Genomic DNA, 19,778 nt, shown 5'->3' on the forward strand with positions numbered 1-19,778 from the left:
CAATTTTTATGTATTAAGTTTGAAACTATTGCTTTAGTGAATTCTCTTACTTTTTAAAAATAGATTTTTCGTTGTTTTCTTGAGTTTTTCCTGGCATGCATCATACCATCTGCAAAGAAGAATGATTTTTGCTCCTTCTTTTCTTGTTTTCTGTTCCTCCTCCTTGCCTAATCAGATTGGGTAGACCACAAGAAACAGCTTTACAGAATAGGATGTGGCTTCTTGAAAATAACACCTTTTTGAACGATCTATACTTTAATTTTATCATAAAAATTTTAAACATTTGAAAAAATAGAATATTATACTCATCACCAGCTTCAGTATTTACCCCTTCAGGGCTAGTGGTGTTTAATCTACACCCTGACCCTTTCCCAGATTATTCTAAAGCAAATCTCAGATCTTACAGCCTCTTTAAATATTTCATATTGAATCTCTAACATATAGGAATTCTGTTTTAAATATAATGTCAACGCTGTTATCACAACTAAAATAAAGTTAATATTTATTTATAGCATTAAATATTTGTTAGTGTTTGCATTTTCCCAGTTGACAGGGCGCTGTCTGAATGGGGAGCCAAACAAAATCCATGTGTTGAGACTGATAAATGCATTTCATAATTCTCTTACATCTCTTGTAGGTCATCCATCTCTTTTTTTTTTCTGTCTTACAGTTTTTTGTTGCTGTTGTTGTGGAATAATCTGTATCATTTATCCCATAGAGTTTCCTGCAGTGTGGATTTTGCTGATTGCATCTTCATGGTGTGGTTTAATGTGATCCTCTGTTCTCTGTGTCCTATAAAATAGTGGTTGTTTTTAGACATAGAGGCTTGATCAGATTCAGTTTGATTGTTGAGGCAAAAACTTTGATACATGTTATTGTGGTGTTCTATTCAGAGGCACGTGATATCTGATCATCTCTTTTTTGGTGATATTAGCAACCATTAACGATCATTGTCTAGATCTGTTAATTGATTAGAGGTTGCCATATGGTGGTGTTTTAATTTCATCGTTTCTTCTTCATTAATTAGCTGGAATTTTTCTGTGCAGAGAAACCTTCCCTTAAGTATTTGGTTACCCTGAATATGGTTCCTGTAAGAAAAGCAGTTTAAATGCTTGATTTCTTCTCTTTATTGAAAAATTTAAAAATGAATGAGTTTCCCCGACAGCATTTAAAGATAACCAGTCAGGTTGTGTGCACTGTTGTTAGCACGGTTGGTGTGTTCTGTGTATTGTTACCGTGGTTATTGGTGTTCAAGTGTTTGACCAATAGGAGCCTCTTTAGGTTGTTTTCTGAGTCCCATCAGTGGAACTCAGTAGTCTTTGATCATTTCCTTGCTTTCTGGTATATTCCAGGGTCATCTTAAATATTTCTTGCCCTAGGATTAGAGCCAGTTGGTTCTTTGTCCAAGGAGCCTGTGACACAACATTTAGAGACTGTAACCTGGGTGGTGCGGTTGCTCACTGCTGTAGACTTGGTGACTGTATATGTGTGGAAAGCCTCTGAAATGGCCCCCAGTGATCCGGCCTCCTGGTATTCATGGCCTTGAGTCCTTCCCTTCCCTTGTATGGGGGACTGGACATACTGACTCACTTCTATTGAAAAGAATGTGGCAGAAGCAATGGGTTATGGCTTCCAAGATCAGGCTACAAAGAGATGCGACTTGTCTGGCTTGCCCTATGTTGTTCTCTCTTGTTCCCTCTGCGGGAACCAAGCTAGCCTGGTGTGGTTGGCAGTCGTCCCATCCAGAGGCCCACATGGCACAGGACTGATGTCTCTGGCCAACGGCCTGATGAGAGAACTTGGAAGTGGATACCCCCCCTTCAAGCATTCAGATGGCTGCAGCACCACTCAGCACCTTGCTGCCTTGATGGATGAGAGGTCCTGAGCCAGAGTCACCCAGCTAAGCCATGCCCAGATTCCTGATCACAGAAACTCTCAGATAATCCATGGTGGTGGTTGTTGAGATGGAGTCTCTCTCTGTCGCCAGGCAAGAGAGCAATGACTCGACCTCAGCTCACTGCAACCGCTGACTCCCTGGTTCAAGTGATTCTCCTGCCTCAGCTTCCCAAGTAGCTGGGATGTGCAACATGCCCAGCTAATTTTTGTATTTTTAGTAGAGATGGGGCTTCACCACTTTAGCCAGGATGGTCTCGATCTCCTGACCTTGTGATCTGCCTGGACAATGTACCATTGTCACACTGAGGTCTGCCTTTGCAGAGAGCACCAGGCCTTGTGGATGCACCCCCACAGCCCCATGTGCACCTGTGCCCCTGCTCTGCCCACTGCCTCCTCCCAGACCCCCAGGGATGCAGGGGCAGGTCTTGGAGTCAATGAGACCCCCTGGGTTTGGGGCCACACTGGCACCTTAGAAGCCTCGGTCCGCCACCCACATTCAGGTTAATTTTCTCCAAAGGTGGCAGGGTGGAGAACCTCAGGCTTGACGCTGTGGGACTCCCCACCCCTTCCCTGTCCGAAGGGTCTAGGGCTTTCCTAAGTGGCCTTTCAAACAGAGGCTTCTTCTGGCAGGGGAGACCCTGGAGTGCCTTATTCTTCTCCAGACTCTGCAGATACACTGAGCATACGCCTGTGTGAGTAAGATACACAGTGTGAAAAGGAGGAATCCTTCTCTGGGGAGACAAGATCTCCTTTAAACCTGTATCTTGATTCTCTTGTCATTTTGTCTCCCTCTGGTGGTTTCAGCTTAGGGTCAGTGCAAGACTTGAGCAAAGTGACAGCAATTTTTTCCCAGACATGTGGGGCCAGCTGCTTTCATTTCCTAATGAAGCTGTTGGATTCTGGTTCTGCGTTTCCGGCGGAAGTTGAGAGCTGTGCCTGTGAATCTGAAATACTCCCCCCACCCTGCTGTCCCCTTCAGACTCTTCTCTGGGTCTGGGTTTTCCTTCCCTGGTGCGTGTGAGGGGGAGGCAGGATTCGGGGGCCACCAGGGACTCGACTGTTTCCCGCTGAACCAAAGAGCGAGGCAGGCACGGAAGGCTCCCAGGCAGAGGTGGGCAGCGGATGGAGTTGCAGCACGGCACTTGAGTGCTTCACCGGGCTTGTCCTGGGAGCAGGCATCTGTGGGTGCCAGGGGTGACCCCCCTGCCTGGGATGCAGTATTCTTCACAGGCAGCAGTCTGTGCCCAGAGGGGCCCCAGAACTGACGATGCTCACTTCAGGGGAAGATGGGTCCGTCTTTCCTAAATCCACTCAAGGACGTGGGTTGACGCAGAAATGGGAACCTCAGAAGGGCCTGGTGCACTGACCAGGGCCACCCTGGGGGCTGGCGAGGGAGCAACCAGGGGGCAAGGCCTGGGAAAGTAGGAGTCAGATTTCAAAGGGAAGGCCGGCCTCCCAGCCTCCCCAGGACCTGAAGCCCACAGGGTGCCAGGCAGCTCCCACCACAGAGAGGACATGAGGACACTTGCCCTGGGCCTGGGCACCTGCTGGGGCTGTGAGGCTGGGAGAGCCAGTGCTTCCCTGCAGAACAAAGTGACGCCATCTAGTGGTCAGTGAGAGCCACTGCATCGGGTCCCACGGGGTGACTCGGGCTTCACTGGGGGGTGCCCTTGAACCATGCTCACTGGGGACTGCAAGGTGGTGTAAGGTGGTAGAAATGGGCTACTTCAGGCGCTGGGGCCCTTCCCGGCCCCACAGCCGCATGCCATAGAAGGGAGCACAGGGCCTATCTGGCGAGCCTGTGGCAGTCAGGCCTGTCACACACGCTGTCCCAGCCACCAAGCCAGGCAGATGTGCGCACTTCACTCTGAAGAAACCCCGAGGTAGGGTGGGGATGCTGCATTGGGATCCATGGCTTCTGTCCCCTCCGTGGGGCTGCTGCTGCTTCCCCTGTGACAGGCCCCGGTGCACCCTCCGAGGGACAGGTGGGCAGGGCGTCCTCCCCTGGTGCCACCCCGAGTCCTGCAGTCCCCCACATTGGTGCCTGCAGCCCTGCCCAGCCGGGAGAAGGTTTATCCACTCCAGAGCCAAGGGGTGAAGGGCCTGTGGTGAAAGGAGGAACCTGGTTTGACCCTGGTCTCGGATCCCTGCAGTCAGCAGACGCTTCTCCCGCTGGGGGCCTGGGTTGTAGGAATAGCCTTACAGCAGTCCCTGGCAGCCCACCTGGCACCACCCCTGCATGGAAGCATGAACAGGCCTGTGCCTCCCAGAGGGGTTTGGCTGGAGATTCCTGATTCATTTGCTCCTGAGATGATTCTGGGGCGGGAGGTTATGTCTGCTAAAGGCCAGGTGTCCCCAAACTGGCTATGCATCAGTGTGAACGGTGTGTGTGAACACAGGCTCCTGGTCCCCACCCCAGGGTTAGTGAGTCACACTCTCTGGGGTGGGGTCAGGGACTCTGCAGGCCCCACGGGGGGAGGCCAGGCACAGCCGGGGCTGCTCAGGGCTTTACTCCCTCTACTCCTCCCCAAGTGACTTAAGCTTCAGGTGTCTGCATGACCTACCACCCCTTCAGGCACAGGGTTTAGAAGAGGTCTGTGCCACTTCACACCTGCAGCTGGGAGATTCCGGGGCATTGGCGATGCTGGAGGCCACTGGCTGGGATGCGGCCAACTTTGGGTCTGGTCCCTGCCCTGTATTCCAGTGTGAGTGTGACAGTGGGCGTGCCTTGCCCTCCCAGCCCCAGTGCCCTCTCAGACTTCTCCGAGGCTGTGTGAGGGAGCAGGACCTGGGTTGGGATGCTGCCTGTGGTGACAGCTGCTGCTGGGGGCCCTTCCTTAGCCACAGTTTATGACTTGTTTTTTGAGCTAGACACAAAAACTAAGAATTCATCAATGACTGTCTTGCATTTTAAATGCTTTTAGCCTTTAGGAGATTCATACGATTAATCTTATCTTTGCAGTAACTCCATGGAAGTAGAAATCAGGAATTCCCCACCCCCTGTTTTGCTGGTGAGGAAATAGAGGCCAAAAAACAAAAATTGGGTGCCTGACCTAGGGGCACCAAGCCTCGCCGAGCAGGGCTGGTGGAAGAGCTGGGAGACTCACTTGGGTCTCCGGATCCCAAGAGCTGCCAGCCTCCCTTCCGATGGAGCCTGAGATGACGTCACTTGACAGACTGAATTCCTTTACCAGGCATCTGACCTCCTGGTGTCTGGGTCTCCGCTCACCCATCACCCCTCAGCGCCGCCTTCCCGCTGTCCCATCTAAAGAGAGTTGCTGTCTCTTCATCCTGGGTTTGGCTGCCTTCATGCAGTTTCACATTCCCTGAAAAGACCTGGCATCCTAGTTGATTTTGTCTGCACAACTGCAGGTGTCCTTGGGGTGCTTCCCCAGCGTTGGGTCCCATGCCTGGTGCTCAGTACCACTTAGTCAGTGGTGATAGCTGGTGCCATCAGGAGGGGAGCTGGCCTTGGGCATTCCTAAGTTGGGACCTTCCAGGGCCCAAATTCTAGACCCTGACACTTGAGAACACTTTGCCTTGTTCTAAAGCGCTTTACGAAATTGGCCTTAGTGTGTGAGCTGTGGGCGTGGCCTGAGAAAGATGGCTGCTGCATCGTTGCGTCTGCGGCTTCCCGTATTACGGCCTGATGTGTGAGCCTCTGGTATCGGCCTTCAGAAAGACAGTTGTAGGCTAATGGATCCACGCTGCGACCACTTTTGGAGCTTTGATTTCAATTCCACAGGGCTGGGGGTTGCTGAAGTGAATGCATAACATAGATTTCTTCCCAGGCAGCTCCAAAGAGGTGGGCTTAAAGAGAAGCACAGTTGCAGAGGGTAGCTTGGGACATGTGCTCTGGGTCCAGGGTGGGCCAGTGGCAGTTGGCGCAGGCTCACGCCTCCGGCCGCCTCACTGCAGGCAGCCTGCTTGCTGCCAAACACTTGCTGGCTCCAGGTGCCTGTGCAGCCTGGACGGGGACCTGCGGGCGGGCGCCCTGGACCCGGGTCTCCGGCTCTGCTGATGGGTAGTAACTAACACCTTCCGCAGCCCGTCACGTGCACTCACCGCCAGTTAAGGACTGCTGCCCCAATGGCAAATCCTCCTGGCCACCTGATTTTGCATATAAAGTTTTCTTGGCATGCAGCCATACCTCCTCTTTATGAATCATCTACAGCTGCCTTTGCACCTCAGGTGCAGTGGTGAATAGTTGCAACAGAGACCCACAAAGCCTAAAACACGTGCCATCTCACCCTTTACAGAAAAGGTTTGCCCACCCCAGCTGGAGCCACACTCTCTGCCATAGGAGCCACTCAAGATCGGCTTGTGGGCAACATGGACGGGGGGTAGGTTGGACTTGGGGGTAGGTTGGATATGGCCCTAACATGTAGCTCTAATGTTTCAATTAATTAAAATTACACACCAGAAAAGGATACAGCCCCTCAGCTGCAGGAGCCACAGTGCGAGTGCTCAAAGCCACATGTGGCTAGTGGCTCCTGTACTGGACACCACAGAGATGGAACCTTCCACTGTGGCTAGTGGGAAGTTCTGTTGGGCCCTGATGGTCTAGGGGCAGCAGATGGAACAAGCATGATGTCGCCAAGCCTGGGCCTGCGGTGTGATGGGTGTGAGGAGCTACGTGGGCATCCTGAGGCTGCAGGCGGGCTGGAGCCCCCCGGGACAGATGCACAGGGGGAGGCCAAGAAGAAGCCCAGAGCACAGTTTCAGGTCACCGGCATGGGTTCTGGGGCTGCGGGGAAGGCATGGAAAGTGCTGTCGTGTTTGGGATGTGATGCCTTCTGGATTTGCAGCCTGTGATTGTCACCTTGAGTGACAGTCATCTGGAATACTGGCACTGTCCTCCTGACACCGTTTGGGCTGCATTTTCTAGCCCAAGTTTTGATTTTGTGCAGTTACTTTCGGTACTGGGTAACGAGGGAAGCAGACTGGCCGCCCCGGCTGCCTGCAGATACGTGAGGGTTGGGCCCTTCTGTTTTGCCCCGCGTCCTGGCTGCCGTGTTCGTGTGCTGTGACCAGGCTTGCGAGTCCTTTGTTCAGGGGACTTCTCCTCTAGGGAGACTCTGACTCTGCCCTCCCTCAGTTCCAGGGCCCTGCGAACCGGAAGACCTCATCGATGGGATCATCTTCGCTGCCAATTACCTGGGGTCCACGCAGCTGCTGTCAGAACGGAACCCTTCCAAAAACATCAGGATGATGCAAGCACAGGAGGCTGTCAGCCGGGTCAAGGTAGAGGTGCTTCCAGAGGCCCTCAGGGATGCCCACGCACTTTGGGGGCCCCTGGCGGGAGGGAATGTGGTGGGGCGCAGGCCCTCTTCCAGCTCTGACACAGGGAGCAGGAGCGGCCCAGGTGCCTGTGAGGTTGAGGGCAGCTTGCGCCTTGGCTGGCAGAAAGCTGGGCTGGGTAGAGGCAGCCAGTGCCTTAATGAGAGGCCCATGAAATCCCAGAAACACGACCTTTAAAGATCATCGCTCCAAAGCATTCTGGTCATAAAACAGTCCCAAATCCCAGTTCCACAGTATGTGTATTTTTAGTGCCATTCAAAGTGCTTCCAGAAAGGGGGATAAATGAATCATGTTTTATTTAAATTCAGGACCTCAAGAAAGGCTTTGACCTGCTTGTAGCTCAAAGTACTCATTGAATTGTCTGGTTTAGAACGGTGGGTGAGGCCAGGCAAGGGGAAGATGAGGCCACACCGGCAACATTAAATGGGGCTGGGGGAGGGGACTTGGCCATCTGAGGTTGCAGCTCTCTGAGAAAGACGGAATCTGCAGATGCCCGCTAGCCCAGGGGGTGAGAAATGATGGCAGCCTCCTCCCTAGCCCTCACCACACACAGCCTCCTCTAACAGAGGCAGAGGAGCACCATGACATGGCCATCCAGGGTGGGCAGGAGAAAGCCAGGTAATCCAGGGCAGTGCTGAGCCTTGGCAGTCAGTGCTCCTCAGCAGAGGCTGGGCCCTCTGACCCCAGACCGCAGACCCCTGACCCCTGACCCCTGCCTTGCTCTGCTGCCTGGAGCTTGGCTCGCTTTCCTGCTGGCTGATGGCATCTTTCCCATCCTCCATAGATGAGGTGGTTGACAGTCATTGCTAGTGCTCCAGGGACACTTGTGTGTGCTTGATGTGGGCAGTGGCTGTCCACCCGACCCTGCAGAGGCTTTGCCAGGCACTGGGCCACAGTGTGGGGAGCATTAACCAGCAGTGTAACATAACCTCATGCACCTTCCTTCTCTCCCTGCCAACCTGCTTCTCTTTTATCTTCCATGCTCTCAGAGGATGCAAAAGGCTGCCAAGATCAAGAAAAAAGCGGTGTGTGGGGCCTTGAGGCCTTGGGACAGTGGTGTTTGCTTGTGTTTCTGTGGCTTGTCCTGGGTGGTGGGGGCTGAGGGGGCTCCCTGGGAATCCAAATAATGTTGGAAAGCAGCTTTTCCTTCTTTGGCAGGTGAATCTTAGACATTTGTGAATGAAACCACAGACACTTCATTTTTTTAACCACCTAGGATTTATTAGTTCCTCTTTCTCAGCATCTCCTGAGTACTGGAGCCTGGATAATGTCATGATGTCCCTGTTTTATGTGGACATTGTAAATTAATATGACTTTTAGTTGATTTGACAGCGTGGTGGGTCTAGGGCCTGGGCCTCCTGTGCAGTATTTCTGAATTGTTCTGATAGGTAAAGATAACTTAAGCGTAAGTCAAGAGGGTGAACAGCTCAGTTTGCCCGTGCTATGCTTTCTTAATTGGAAATGAATTTTTAGGCTGGATGCAGTGGCTCACACCTGTAATCCCAGGACTTTGGGAGACAGAGGTGGGAAGGATCACTTGAGCCTAGGAGTTTGAGACCAGCCTGGGCAACATAGTAAGACCCCTGTCTCCACATTTTTTTTTTTTTTTTTGAGACAGAGTTTCCCTCCTGTTGCCCAGGCTGGAGTGCAGTGGCACGATCTTGGCTCACTGCAACCTCTGCCTCCCAGGTTCAAGCAATTCTCCTGCCGGAGCCTCCTAAGTAGCTGGGATTACAGGCGCCTACCACCACTTCGGCTAATTTTTGTATTTTTAGTAGAGATGGGGTTTCACCACATTGGCCAGGCTGGTCTTGAACTCCTGACCTTAGGTAATCCATCTGCCACCCAAAGTGCTGGGATTACAGGCATGAGATACCACGCCCGGTCAGTTTTGTTGTTGTTTTTTTTTATTAGCTGGGCATGGTGGCACATGGCTGAAGTCCCAGCTACCTAGGAGGCTGAAGTGGGAGGATCACTTGAGCCTGAGAGGTGGAGGCTGCAGTGAGCCATGTTTGCACCTCTGCACTCCATCCTGGGCAACAGAGTGAGACCCTGTCTCTTAAGAAAAAGAAAAAAAGGAAATAGATGTTTAAACATTGGCAGACTTTTAAAAATTGGTTTGACACTGAGCCATTTGTTTGTCACCTGGTCATTTAGTAAATGCTGGAACTTTTCCGATCCTCCTCATACAGAAAATATCAAAATAGTTGGTGTCACAAGGCCGGGGGCAGACCCCCGGGGCCTGAGCACTGGCTTGTTGCCTACTGTTTTATTCTGTTTAAATAGCAGGAGATTTAGTTCCCCTCCCTGCTTTGAAATAATGCCATTTTCTGGCGCTGTGGCCAGAGGACCCCATGTGTGCACTCCCTCTTCTGCAGTGAGACTTTGGTCCACTTAGGATGTCTGCTTTTTGCCTAGCGGCATCTCCTTTGATTCTGCTCAGGTACGGGAGAAGAAGGAACTTGCTCATACTCCTCTTCCTGGGCTGATTTCCTTGGGGCAAGGCAGAACGTGCCATGCATTGCAGACTTGCAGCTGGGGGTGTGCTTTTCCAAAAAAAGAGGGGCCCTTGCTTGCAGCCTCTTAGTCCAGCTGGAGCAGGGAGTCCCTACAGACTGCAGCTGGCGTCAGGTCCAGAAATCCTACAGCGTTGCTACTGTCTCTGGAGGGGTCGGTACAGGCAGACCCAGCTCAAACAGGCCTCTGCGGCCAGCCAGGGGGCCACCCGATTACATTGAATTATGGTTTGTTCTTGCTTTTGGCAAATGGGTGATGAGTGTCATTGCCAGCGGTCCCTTTCCTGACCTGGCCATGCTAATGACTGCAGGTGACACCCCCATCTGCACATGTGCGGAGGCCTACCCTGTGGCCTGTTCTCTGGTGTCTATAGGATCTGTGCTGTTTGTCACCCTCCCTTCTTCCGCCAAGGAGGATGACGGGTGTCCTCTCCCTGCCCTGTTACTGACGGGTTTCTGCTCTAGCCTGGGTGGCTTCAGGCTGCCCCTCTTCTCCCAACGAGGGATCCCAGCCTCCGGTTTCCTGCACACCTATCACTAATGCCAAGGGCCACCTGCAACTTTTCTCACTCACTTCTGGCTTGACCTACTTTTTAGCAAGATCATTTTGAGCCACAATCCATGAATATAACCTTTAAATGCATGCTGGTGTTGAGTGTAACCCAATTTTTAAAAACAGAGGAAAACTCCACTGTGGCTGCCGATGGTCAGGCGCACTGCTTCCTGCTCCTTTCTCTTTCTAATAAGCTAAAAGCAGCATCACCCCTGGGAGAAAACCCAAACGACCCTTGCCTTTGACAGTTGAGCTAAAATACACACTTATTATTACAATACCAGGCCTCTCTGCAACTCAGGATTCTTGAGGAATTGTCAGAAGGGAGATTTCTTATTTCAGATTTTCTAGCAAATAATTAAATCACAGTTTATGCTATTTTGAAATGGAGCCACCCTGGGCTCCCCACTGACCACGGAGAATTATTCATTTTGGCAGGCAAACCAACAGAACTGCAAATTCATTACCACTGTGCAGTGGTTATTAGGATTCTTACAAATGTAAAAACCAGTTACAGGCTATCCTGGTTTGGGGCAGACCCTGAAGAGTTCACTCAGCTCAGAACAGCCCATAAAACCCGTCTCACGGCCATGTGCTGGGCATACTACAGCGGTGGTGACAAATTCGGCCCTTTTGTGTGGCACTTCTCTTGGCTTCTCTCTGTCATTGTGAAGTCAGCTCTCAGGCCAGTCCCAGGGCCCAGTCCCCCAAGGCCGCTGTGGGGTGGACACGATGGTGACTGTTTAAATCAGAAGGAAAGGCTGACATTTTCATTCAGCTTCTCTGAAAATGTCTTCCCCATTTCTTAAGGATACCTAGCATCCCAAATCCAGGAAACGTAGCCTGAGTCTACGAGTTCCACAAGGGTCAGCCAGAGGGGCCCTGCTTGCCCCTGACAGGTGGGGCTGTGGTGGCAGACACAGGCGTCCTGCCCCATCTTGTTCACGCTCCTGGGGGCCGGCCCTCCGCCCTCCTGGGTGCCTCTTACAGGCTGCCTCGAGGACTCACGCTTAGCTAGACGATGCGGCCGGTGGCACGCAGGCGGATTTCGGATGGCTGCTCCTTTATGGAGTAGCATTTCCTTCTCCATGGACTCAGGGTAATTGATCAAATTGCCAAGCCTTCCTTCGAGTTACGACTTTATACAATGACAGATAAAATTGTTTGTATTTACTACATACAATATAATATTTTGAAGAATGTATACATTGTGAAATGACCATAGTTAACATGTGCATTATGTTCATTATAGTTTTTATAATGAGAACACTATATTCACGCTCAGCAATGTTTAAGAATGGAAATATTATTAACAGCAGTCACCATGCTGCACAATAAATCCCTTGAACTCACTCCTCCCATCTAGCAGGAGCTTTGAGTCCATTGACCAATAATTCCCCCTTACTCCTTTGTCCCAGCCCCTGGTAACCACCATTCAGCTCTCTACTTCTGTGAGGTCAGCATTTTTAGATTCCGCCCGGGTGAGATCCTGCAATATTTATCTTGCTGTGCCTGGCTCATTTCACTTTACGTCATGTCCTCTAGGCTCATCCATGCGCTGGAAATGACATGACCTTTTGCTTTGCTAAGGCTGAGTAAGACTCCAGTGTGTCTGTGAGCGTATTCATCCGTTCATCATGAATGGACGTTGGGTTGATTCCATGCCTTGGCCATTGTGGGTAGTGCTGCAGTTGCTCATGGGAGTGCAGGTGTCTCTTAGACACACTGATTGCATTTCCTTTGGAAATGGGCCCAGTGGTGGGACTGCTGGATCACGTGGTGGTTCTGAGTTTTTGGAGGGACTGCTGGACCAGTCTCCACAGTGGCTGCACTGACACAGTGTACCAGGGTTTCCTTTTCTCCACCCCGTGCCAACACTTCTTACCTTTTTGATAACAGCCATTCTGACAGATAGGAAATGGTACGTCGTTGTGGTTTTAATTTGGATTTCTGTGGTGATTAGTGATGCTGGGCATTCTGTCATGATGCTATTTGCATGTCCTCCATTCCAAGTTGGTTTTAGATTTTAATAGTATCCATGGTCCTTTCTTAGAATTCTGAGGGGGATGCCCAGACGCTGACGGAAGTGGACCTCTTCATTTCCACACAGAGGATCAAGGTTTTAAATGCAGACACGCAGGTAAGCGTTTAAGACAGTCGTTCAAATCACATAAACTCCTAGGTTTGCCTCCTCCTTGTCCCAGGGTCTCAGCCCTGGTTCTCAGCACTTCTCTCTTGTGCCCTCTGCACCCATCAGTCCAAGGCCCCTAGCCTGGGCTGCGGGAGGAGTGAGGAGCACACAGCAGGTAGCAGGCGTGCTTGGCGTCACCCCAGGGCTCTGTGGGCAGGAAGACCTACTGGGAGCCCTGGGTCCTTCCCTGCTCCCCACTCCTGGGGATCCTGGGGTCTGGGGACGGAGGAGGCAGCAGCCCCGTCGTGTAGCTCACGCTGCAGCCCACTCCCAACCCCAGCGCCGTGCCCTGCCCTGCCCACCCTCCAGGCCCTGGCACACCCTGATGTGGGCACGGTGGCGCCCTTTCTGCTCACATCGGTCCTGTGTCCTGATCTGCGCCTTGTCACGTGATCTTTGTGTTCTGCACTCCCTGACTCCCCTGAACCAGCCCCTCCTGGAGCCTGACACTTGGTGTGAAATCAGGGAGACGGGTGTCCTCATCGCCCATCTGTGCTGGGGGTCCCCAAGGCCACCATAGGCTAGATGGGTTCAGAGGACTGACAGGACTCGGTGCACTCAGAGCTAGGATTTGTTTCAGCAGACGGCTCCGGAGCAGAATCAGCAAGAGGGCCACAGGTGTCCAGAGCCCTCCCCACACTCACACAGGACACACTGAACTCCCTGGCAAGGGGCTGTGACAACACCGTGAGGTGGTGTCCACCAGGGAAGCTCACCAACACTCCACACTCGAGGTGTTTACTGGGGGCCGGCCACATAGGCATCCTCTGCCTGGAATCTGCCAAAATTCCAGACCCCCAGAGGGAAGGGAGGTGTGCAGCCTAGATAATGTTGTTTGCATAAACAGTTTAGGCAGAAGGAACTACAGTTGTCAGTTTGGGTGCTGGGAGCCCTCCTGAGATCCACGTTCCCAGAGGCCAGCAAGGGCCAGCCTTGCAGGCGGGCCTTTCTGGGGACAGCTGCTAGGCCTGCCACCATAACCCTTCTCACCAGGTGCTCACGGCAGACGCCACACCTGGGGCGGGAGGATGGGGTTGGGAATTGAAGCTGGGCTCCATCCTCAAGAGCCGTATAGCCTTAAACAAGTTCCTGAATGTCTCTGAGCCTTTTATTACTCTTGCAGCTGGGGCCGTGGGTAATTCCTCTGCTGGATCCTGGGAAGGAGAGAGGAGAAATCTCCTAGCCTGGCCCAGTGCAGGGCGCACCCCACCAGCCCTTCTGTCTTGTCTTCCCTTTTTTCCCCCTCTGGAAATCTTTGGATTCTGAACAGGGCATGCAAATTAAAGCTGTTGGGGCAGAGGAGCTCTAGAGGAGGGAACAGGTGAGAGACTTGTTAAGGCCGCAGTAGCCAGTCAGGCAGGAGAGCAGATACAGCCATGTTGGTAGGCAGCCTCTGTCTGTGAGGAGCCTCTATCTGCCATTGATGTGAGCTAGGAGCTGGGGGAGCTGGGGAAGAAGCATATTTCTGACACCTGGGGATTGATTCAGGCATTTATGACAGTGACAGAAATCAGGACATGCTGAAAAGCCACTCCAACTGTTTACAGTGTCCCTCCCTGAAAGGTGACTCTCGTGGTTATGAAACACCCTCATGGCTTTGGCCAGAAAAAAAATTGGCCACAGAGACAAAGGTGGAGCAGCATCCACTGCAGGATGGATTCTGTGACGAATAAATGGGGTCCACAGGTTGCAGAAACACCCGAGTTTCTTTTGTGAACGGAGGACAAAAGCACAAAAGACCAGTGGATTCGCTTTTCTGAGCTTTGTGTGCAGTCTTGTTAGGTAGGGGTTGTGGGCAAAATGCTAGCTGGAGATTCCTGTCCAAGGGCAAAAACCGAGTCATGGGTCTGCCCGAGGCCCAGGGAGTTGACGCTCAGGGAATCGGAGTCAGGTGTGCGGCCCTAGGTGTCTCTTGGCCCAGGCCTGGGGCTGTTGGGGCTCCCTATGAGCTCACTGAGTGGCAAGCATTGGCCTCCATGCTTTCCTCCTCTGCTTGGCAGGAAGGCCGGGTCAGGCCACTGCGGGGCCCACGGGGAGCTCACCGTTCAGGAGGGACCCTTCTCCAGAGCCATGGGTGGCCTCTCATCCAGGAGGGTATGGGCTTCACTCCATGGCAGGCCCCTATTCCAGCAGAGACACACTGAGAGCTCACCTGGCATCACGCCTCCCTGGGTTCTGCACCGTCCATTTTGGAAGCTGGGACTGAGACCAGAGCAGACTTTGACTCAGTCCACGTGATTTTGTCCCCCAGGGGACATTTGGTAATGGCTGGAAATATTTTTTGTCCTCACACTTGGGAAAGGAGAGGTGCTACTGGCATCTCCTGGGGAGAGGCTTGGAATGCTCCTAACACCTTGCAGTGCACGTGACAGCCCTCTACAACAAAGAATGACCCGGCCCCAAATGTCAGGAGAATCACGGTGGTGAAACCGGAATTGGAGTGCTTTTCAATGGTTTGTCCCAGTAGCGTTCCCTGATGTGGTGTTGTCTCCCTCCCGACAGGAAACCATGATGGACCACGCCTTGCGTACCATCTCCTACATCGCCGACATTGGGAACATCGTGGTGCTGATGGCCAGACGCCGCATGCCCCGGTCAGCCTCTCAGGACTGCATCGAGACCACGCCCGGGGCCCAGGAAGGCAAGAAGCAGTATAAGATGATTTGCCACGTGTTTGAATCGGAGGACGTAAGTAAGCCCTGGCCAGGGTACTCCCCTCCCCAGGTTCACAGCACAGGCAGCTCCAGGGCTCAGGCGCCACGGAAACCACGCTCAGGTGGAAACCCTCCGTGCTGTTACTGACTTTCCAGTGGATCAGTAATCTTTCACATGCTCTTTGGGCTTGCAAAGATTGTGAACACAGTTTTATTGTACTCCTTGAAATAGGTTCTTCAGGAGCTATTTATAAATTGAGCTGTAGTTAAATATATGAGGGAGCTATCTATTTGAAGAAATCCCTTTACAAAACATTTTCCCCACTTAAAATGAAGTTAATCTTTGCGTAACTTTTGTTATTAAAATGCAAATTTCCGCATGCCCCTGGCATGCTGTATTAAGAAAGCACACTTGCACATGAGGCTTGGTTCTGCCTTGGCGTGTGGTATGCCTTCTGAGCAAGTAGAAAGTGATTCTGACGTCTAAGATTCCAAAGATTCAGGAAGAGATCGCAGGCCTTTGGCTCCCTCCTTGGGCTGGAGAAGGGCATTGTTTTTAGCCTGGAGGGGGACAGAGGAGCTGACAAGGGAGCCCCAGGGCCAAGAGAGGAACTCAAGAGAGAAACCGCCCTTCCTGTGGGCTAACTCACAGACCAGCAGGGGGGCTGCTGGTGAGCCAGTTTTGTGGTTGTTGCCAGAGTGAAATTTTAAAAAATGATCTATGGCCATGCACAGTGGCTCACATCTGTAACCCAGGACTTTGGGAGGCCTAGGCAGGTGGATCCCTTGAGGTCAGGAGTTCTAAACCAGCCTGGCCAACACAGTGAAACCCTGTCTCTACTAAATAGAGACAAAAAATTAGCTGGGTGTGGTGGCACATGCCTGTATTTCCAGCTACTTGGGAGGCTGAGGCAGGAGAATTGCTTGAACCTGGGAGGCAGAGGTTACAATGAGCTGAGATTGTGCCATTGCATTCCAGCCCGGGCAACAAGAGTGAAACTCTTTTTTTTAAAAAAAAAAAAAAAATCTATCCTTCATGGGCAGTTGGCCAGGGCATTCTTTTTCACATAAGGACTTGAGGGTGTCTTAGGGACCTGGGCAATAGGGAAAGGTCCCCATTTGTCATGATCCTGAAATACGGCATGGAATTTGAACTCTGAAGACACAGCATTCAAACCTGTGGCTGGTGCAGTCATCTTCCTGAGAAGTTGGGTCCACTTAAAATGCCTTGGCACAATGGCAGATTTGCAGGAGGAGAGAGGGGTTTCAACAGCGCACTCACTAATGCCTTCCGCTACATGGAGACCTCTGGACACCTGGATGGGCATTTCTGTGTGACTGAGACCTGGCATGGGCGTGGGCCACAGGTGCTGGCTGAATGGGGCCAGGAGCAGACCCGGTGGGGAAGGCTGGCAGTCAGCTGGTGAGAGGCTTTGCGGGGCACACCGGGAGCCCCCAGGTGCAGCGGACGTGGAGGGTTAAAGCCAGCGGATGCTGCTGCAGCCCCGGGTTTCTCAGTTCAGTGGGAGGTGAGGGTGGGAGCTAGTGCGAGTGGTGGTGCGTGGGGCACCGAGTAGTCCTTGAAGGAATGAGGCCAGGGCCTGGCCGGTGGCACGTTAGGGGCCCCTGAGCAGCTGCTGGGAGAGGAGGACCCAGATGGCAGCTCCGCCCAGGTGGGCTGCTGGAGCGAGTACAGGGGTCTGAGGGTCTGGGAGAGTGGCGTGGGGCACCCAGGAGACCATAGGAAGCACCATAGGGTGGTCACTGGCCGCTTGGCGTCTTGGTTTCCCCTGCGCGGTGGAGCTCAGTGGCCGGGCGAGGCGGGGTGGATGAGCCGCGGGGTGGTCCGCGCACCGCAGCCTCTCGGGCCCCACCTCTCCAGCGCCCGCAGGCTCTGGCCACAGCCCACCTGCAGGAGGCTACCTGAGCCCCTGGGCGGGGCCTGGGCTGGCTCCTGGCCTCGCAGCAGTGAAGGCCCACAGGCTGGCTGCGCGCTGGGGCAGGCAGTGCGCCCCCTACTCTGAAGGGCCAGCCGCAGTGAGAGCCCCCTGAACCCCACACCTGCCAGGAGGCAGCGGGGACCCGCGTGGAGGGACGGGAGGCGGCGGCTGGCGGCACACCAGCGGCCCGGATGACGCCCCAAGGAGGCGCAGCCCGGCGGAGCTGGCTCCCCGGCGTTGGAGCTTCCGCGGGGGCAGAGGGTGTCGTCCAAAGGGAGGGAGAATGGGGGTGGCCCGAGGGCGCCCGAGTGGAGCCCGAGGGCCGTGGGCGGTGGAGGGGGCTTCCGGGCTCCAGTGCTCTCAGGCCGCCCTTCCCAGCCTGGGGGCCGCTCTGCGCCCCGAACCCCCAGATCCCGAGTATGTGGGGCAGGGGAAGGTCCCCCGCTGCGCTCCTCCCGGAGGCCGGACCCTCCCGCCACCGAGCCCCACGTGCCCACCAGCTCCGCAGCGGCCAGCCCGGCGGCGCCATCTGGCGGTGCCCGGGCGCCGCGCTTCCAGCCAGGCGGGCCGGCAGCGGAGATGCTGGGCGTGGGAACTGGCAAGGCCTGGAAACCACTTAGGACCCGTCGGGAAGGGCAGTCCCACGCCTGCTGGAGGGCAGGCCTCCTGCTGCGCGCTCTGATCCGGCCCAGCCTCCCTTTCCCAATGCATATTAATCTGCCACATGGAGAGTGGGAAGGGAATTAAGCCCAAAGCCCTTGTTTTCACCTGTTTTGGGATCCTGTTGAGTAGCGGTTGGTGGGGGCGCCCGTGCAGAACCCCCTTGAGGGTAGTTGGTGAGGCAGGTGATGAGCAGGACAGAGCCTGGCAGGAGGCCTGCTGTGGATCGGGGCGTCACCGAGGTCACCAAGAGTCCCGCGGCGCTCCCAGGGCTGCACAGCTGCCAGCCTGCCCATCCTCCGGGAGCTCAGTCCAGCTCTCACCTCCCACTGTTTCCTGTCTGCGCATCAGCGGGTGGCCGGCCAGGCCCTGAGTGCTGTTTCAGTGTCCAGGCCTCTGCCATGTCAGCGTCAGTGGTGTCCTCTGATGCGGCTCAGTGGAAGTAGAAGGAAGCGTTGTGCTCCGTGGGGTCTGTGTGGAGTCCCAGGTCTTGCAGGCCCAGGCTGGCACAGCCACACATCCCTAGGAGAGCAGCCAGGCACGCCCTGCCTCCAGTGGGCACTGGGTCATGTTGCTACCGAGAAATGCATGCAGGGTAGACAACTAACTGGCGATGCTCCCAGAAAACACACCGAAAGTCCATTTTTGGAATGAGTGGAAAGAAAATACAGATGTGGCCAGGTGCAGTGGCTCACACCTGCAATGCCAACACTGTGAGAGGCCAGGGTGGGAGGATCACTTGTGTCCAAGAGTTTGAGACCAGCCTGGGCAATATGGCAAGACCGCATCTCTACAAAAAACCTTTTTTTTTTTTTAATTAGCTGGATGTGATTGTGCTCACCTGCATTCCCACTCCAGTCTGGGTAACAGAGTGAGACCTCATCTCAAAAAAGCAACACAAATATGACATGTAGTAAATAACTTATTGTTGTCCCAGATTTTCTTTGAAATGGGTTTGACCTGGAGTGTCTGGGCCAGGCCACAGCTAAGGCATGAACCTCCGCGGTCCAGGGGAACACCAGGGTTCGCTCGCGGTGGGGTGCTGGTGGAGACAGCCTTCACCAGATGAGGGAGGGCCCCCAGTTTGTTTCTTACGGGTGCATCCTGCACCCAGCCCTGCCACAGGCCCTGCTGAAGAGGCTGTGGGGAGCCTGTGCCTCATGCCTGTCTCCAGCGGGCCTGCCCTCCACACAGGCCCAGCTCATCGCCCAGTCCATCGGCCAGGCCTTCAGCGTGGCTTACCAGGAATTCCTGCGAGCCAATGGCATCAACCCTGAAGACCTGAGCCAGAAGGAGTACAGCGACATCATTAACACCCAGGAGATGTACAACGACGACCTCATCCACTTCTCAAACTCCGAAAACTGCAAGGAGGTAAGCTGTGCCCGCTGGCCTCAGGGAGGCCACATTTGCCAGCTTGTTTCCCAAGCTCCTGCAAAGCGAGCCTTCCTGGGATCCTTGCCTTCCCATCAGACTCCAGTGCAGCCCTGAATGTGCACCTCACTCCTGCCTTCCAGCTGAACACTTGCGTGTGAAATGAGGTGTTTGTAACAAAGAAGCTGATTACAGTCAGCTTTAATGACCTTGAAAACGTGCCTTTTAATGCTGTTCTTATCATCAGCTAGCGCTCGGCACCCAGGAGATAGTTCTGAAAGGCATGTGGGATCTCTAAGGGAGCGTGGGTTCTCTGGCAGGGGAGGCTGGAAGCCGCCAGCAGCAGAGGCTTAGTTGGTCCCAGTGGCTTCCCCTAGGTGTCTTTGGAAAGTTCTTATGGGACAGAGGAGCAAATACCCTGGGGATAGCCCATACCTTGACTGCTTGTTAAATGGCTGAATGATTCTGTCTGCTGTGGATGAGTAGATGCTGGTCTCTGCTGCTTGTTGAATGAGTGAATGCATCATCCGGGCTTCTTGCGGAAGGCATGCCAGCCAATTTCTGTAGAAGGACTTTTCTAGCAAGAGTGGAGGCGGGGGGACAAGGAATGGGTGCTGGAGTCATCACGTTCCTCTGGCCTTGTGGGTATGGTGGGGCGGGAGGAGCAGAAGCCAGGACACTGGAGCCCTGCTT

General features: G+C 53.6%; 1 protein-coding gene across 8 annotated transcripts in view; it reads left to right on the plus strand.

The window, feature by feature from the left end:
• Positions 1-19,778, plus strand: part of APBA2 (amyloid beta precursor protein binding family A member 2) — a 212,391-nt gene that overhangs the window by 183,657 nt on the left and 8,956 nt on the right. For 5 of the 8 annotated variants that reach the window (XM_017518824.2, XM_037735020.1, XM_037735017.1 and 2 more), the window contains 5 exons: positions 6,995-7,146; positions 8,187-8,222; positions 12,320-12,406; positions 14,960-15,145; positions 18,906-19,085. In XM_017518824.2, the coding sequence (XP_017374313.1) occupies positions 6,995-7,146; positions 8,187-8,222; positions 12,320-12,406; positions 14,960-15,145; positions 18,906-19,085 (641 nt within the window). The remainder of the gene's footprint in view (positions 1-6,994; positions 7,147-8,186; positions 8,223-12,319; positions 12,407-14,959; positions 15,146-18,905; positions 19,086-19,778) is intronic. The other 3 variants (XM_017518827.2, XM_017518825.2, XM_017518828.2) reach the window with 3 other exon arrangements.

The sequence above is a fragment of the Cebus imitator genome, unplaced genomic scaffold (assembly GCF_001604975.1).
Source record: "Cebus imitator isolate Cc_AM_T3 unplaced genomic scaffold, Cebus_imitator-1.0 Scaffold706, whole genome shotgun sequence".
In the NCBI taxonomy this organism is placed as follows: domain Eukaryota; kingdom Metazoa; phylum Chordata; class Mammalia; order Primates; family Cebidae; genus Cebus; species Cebus imitator.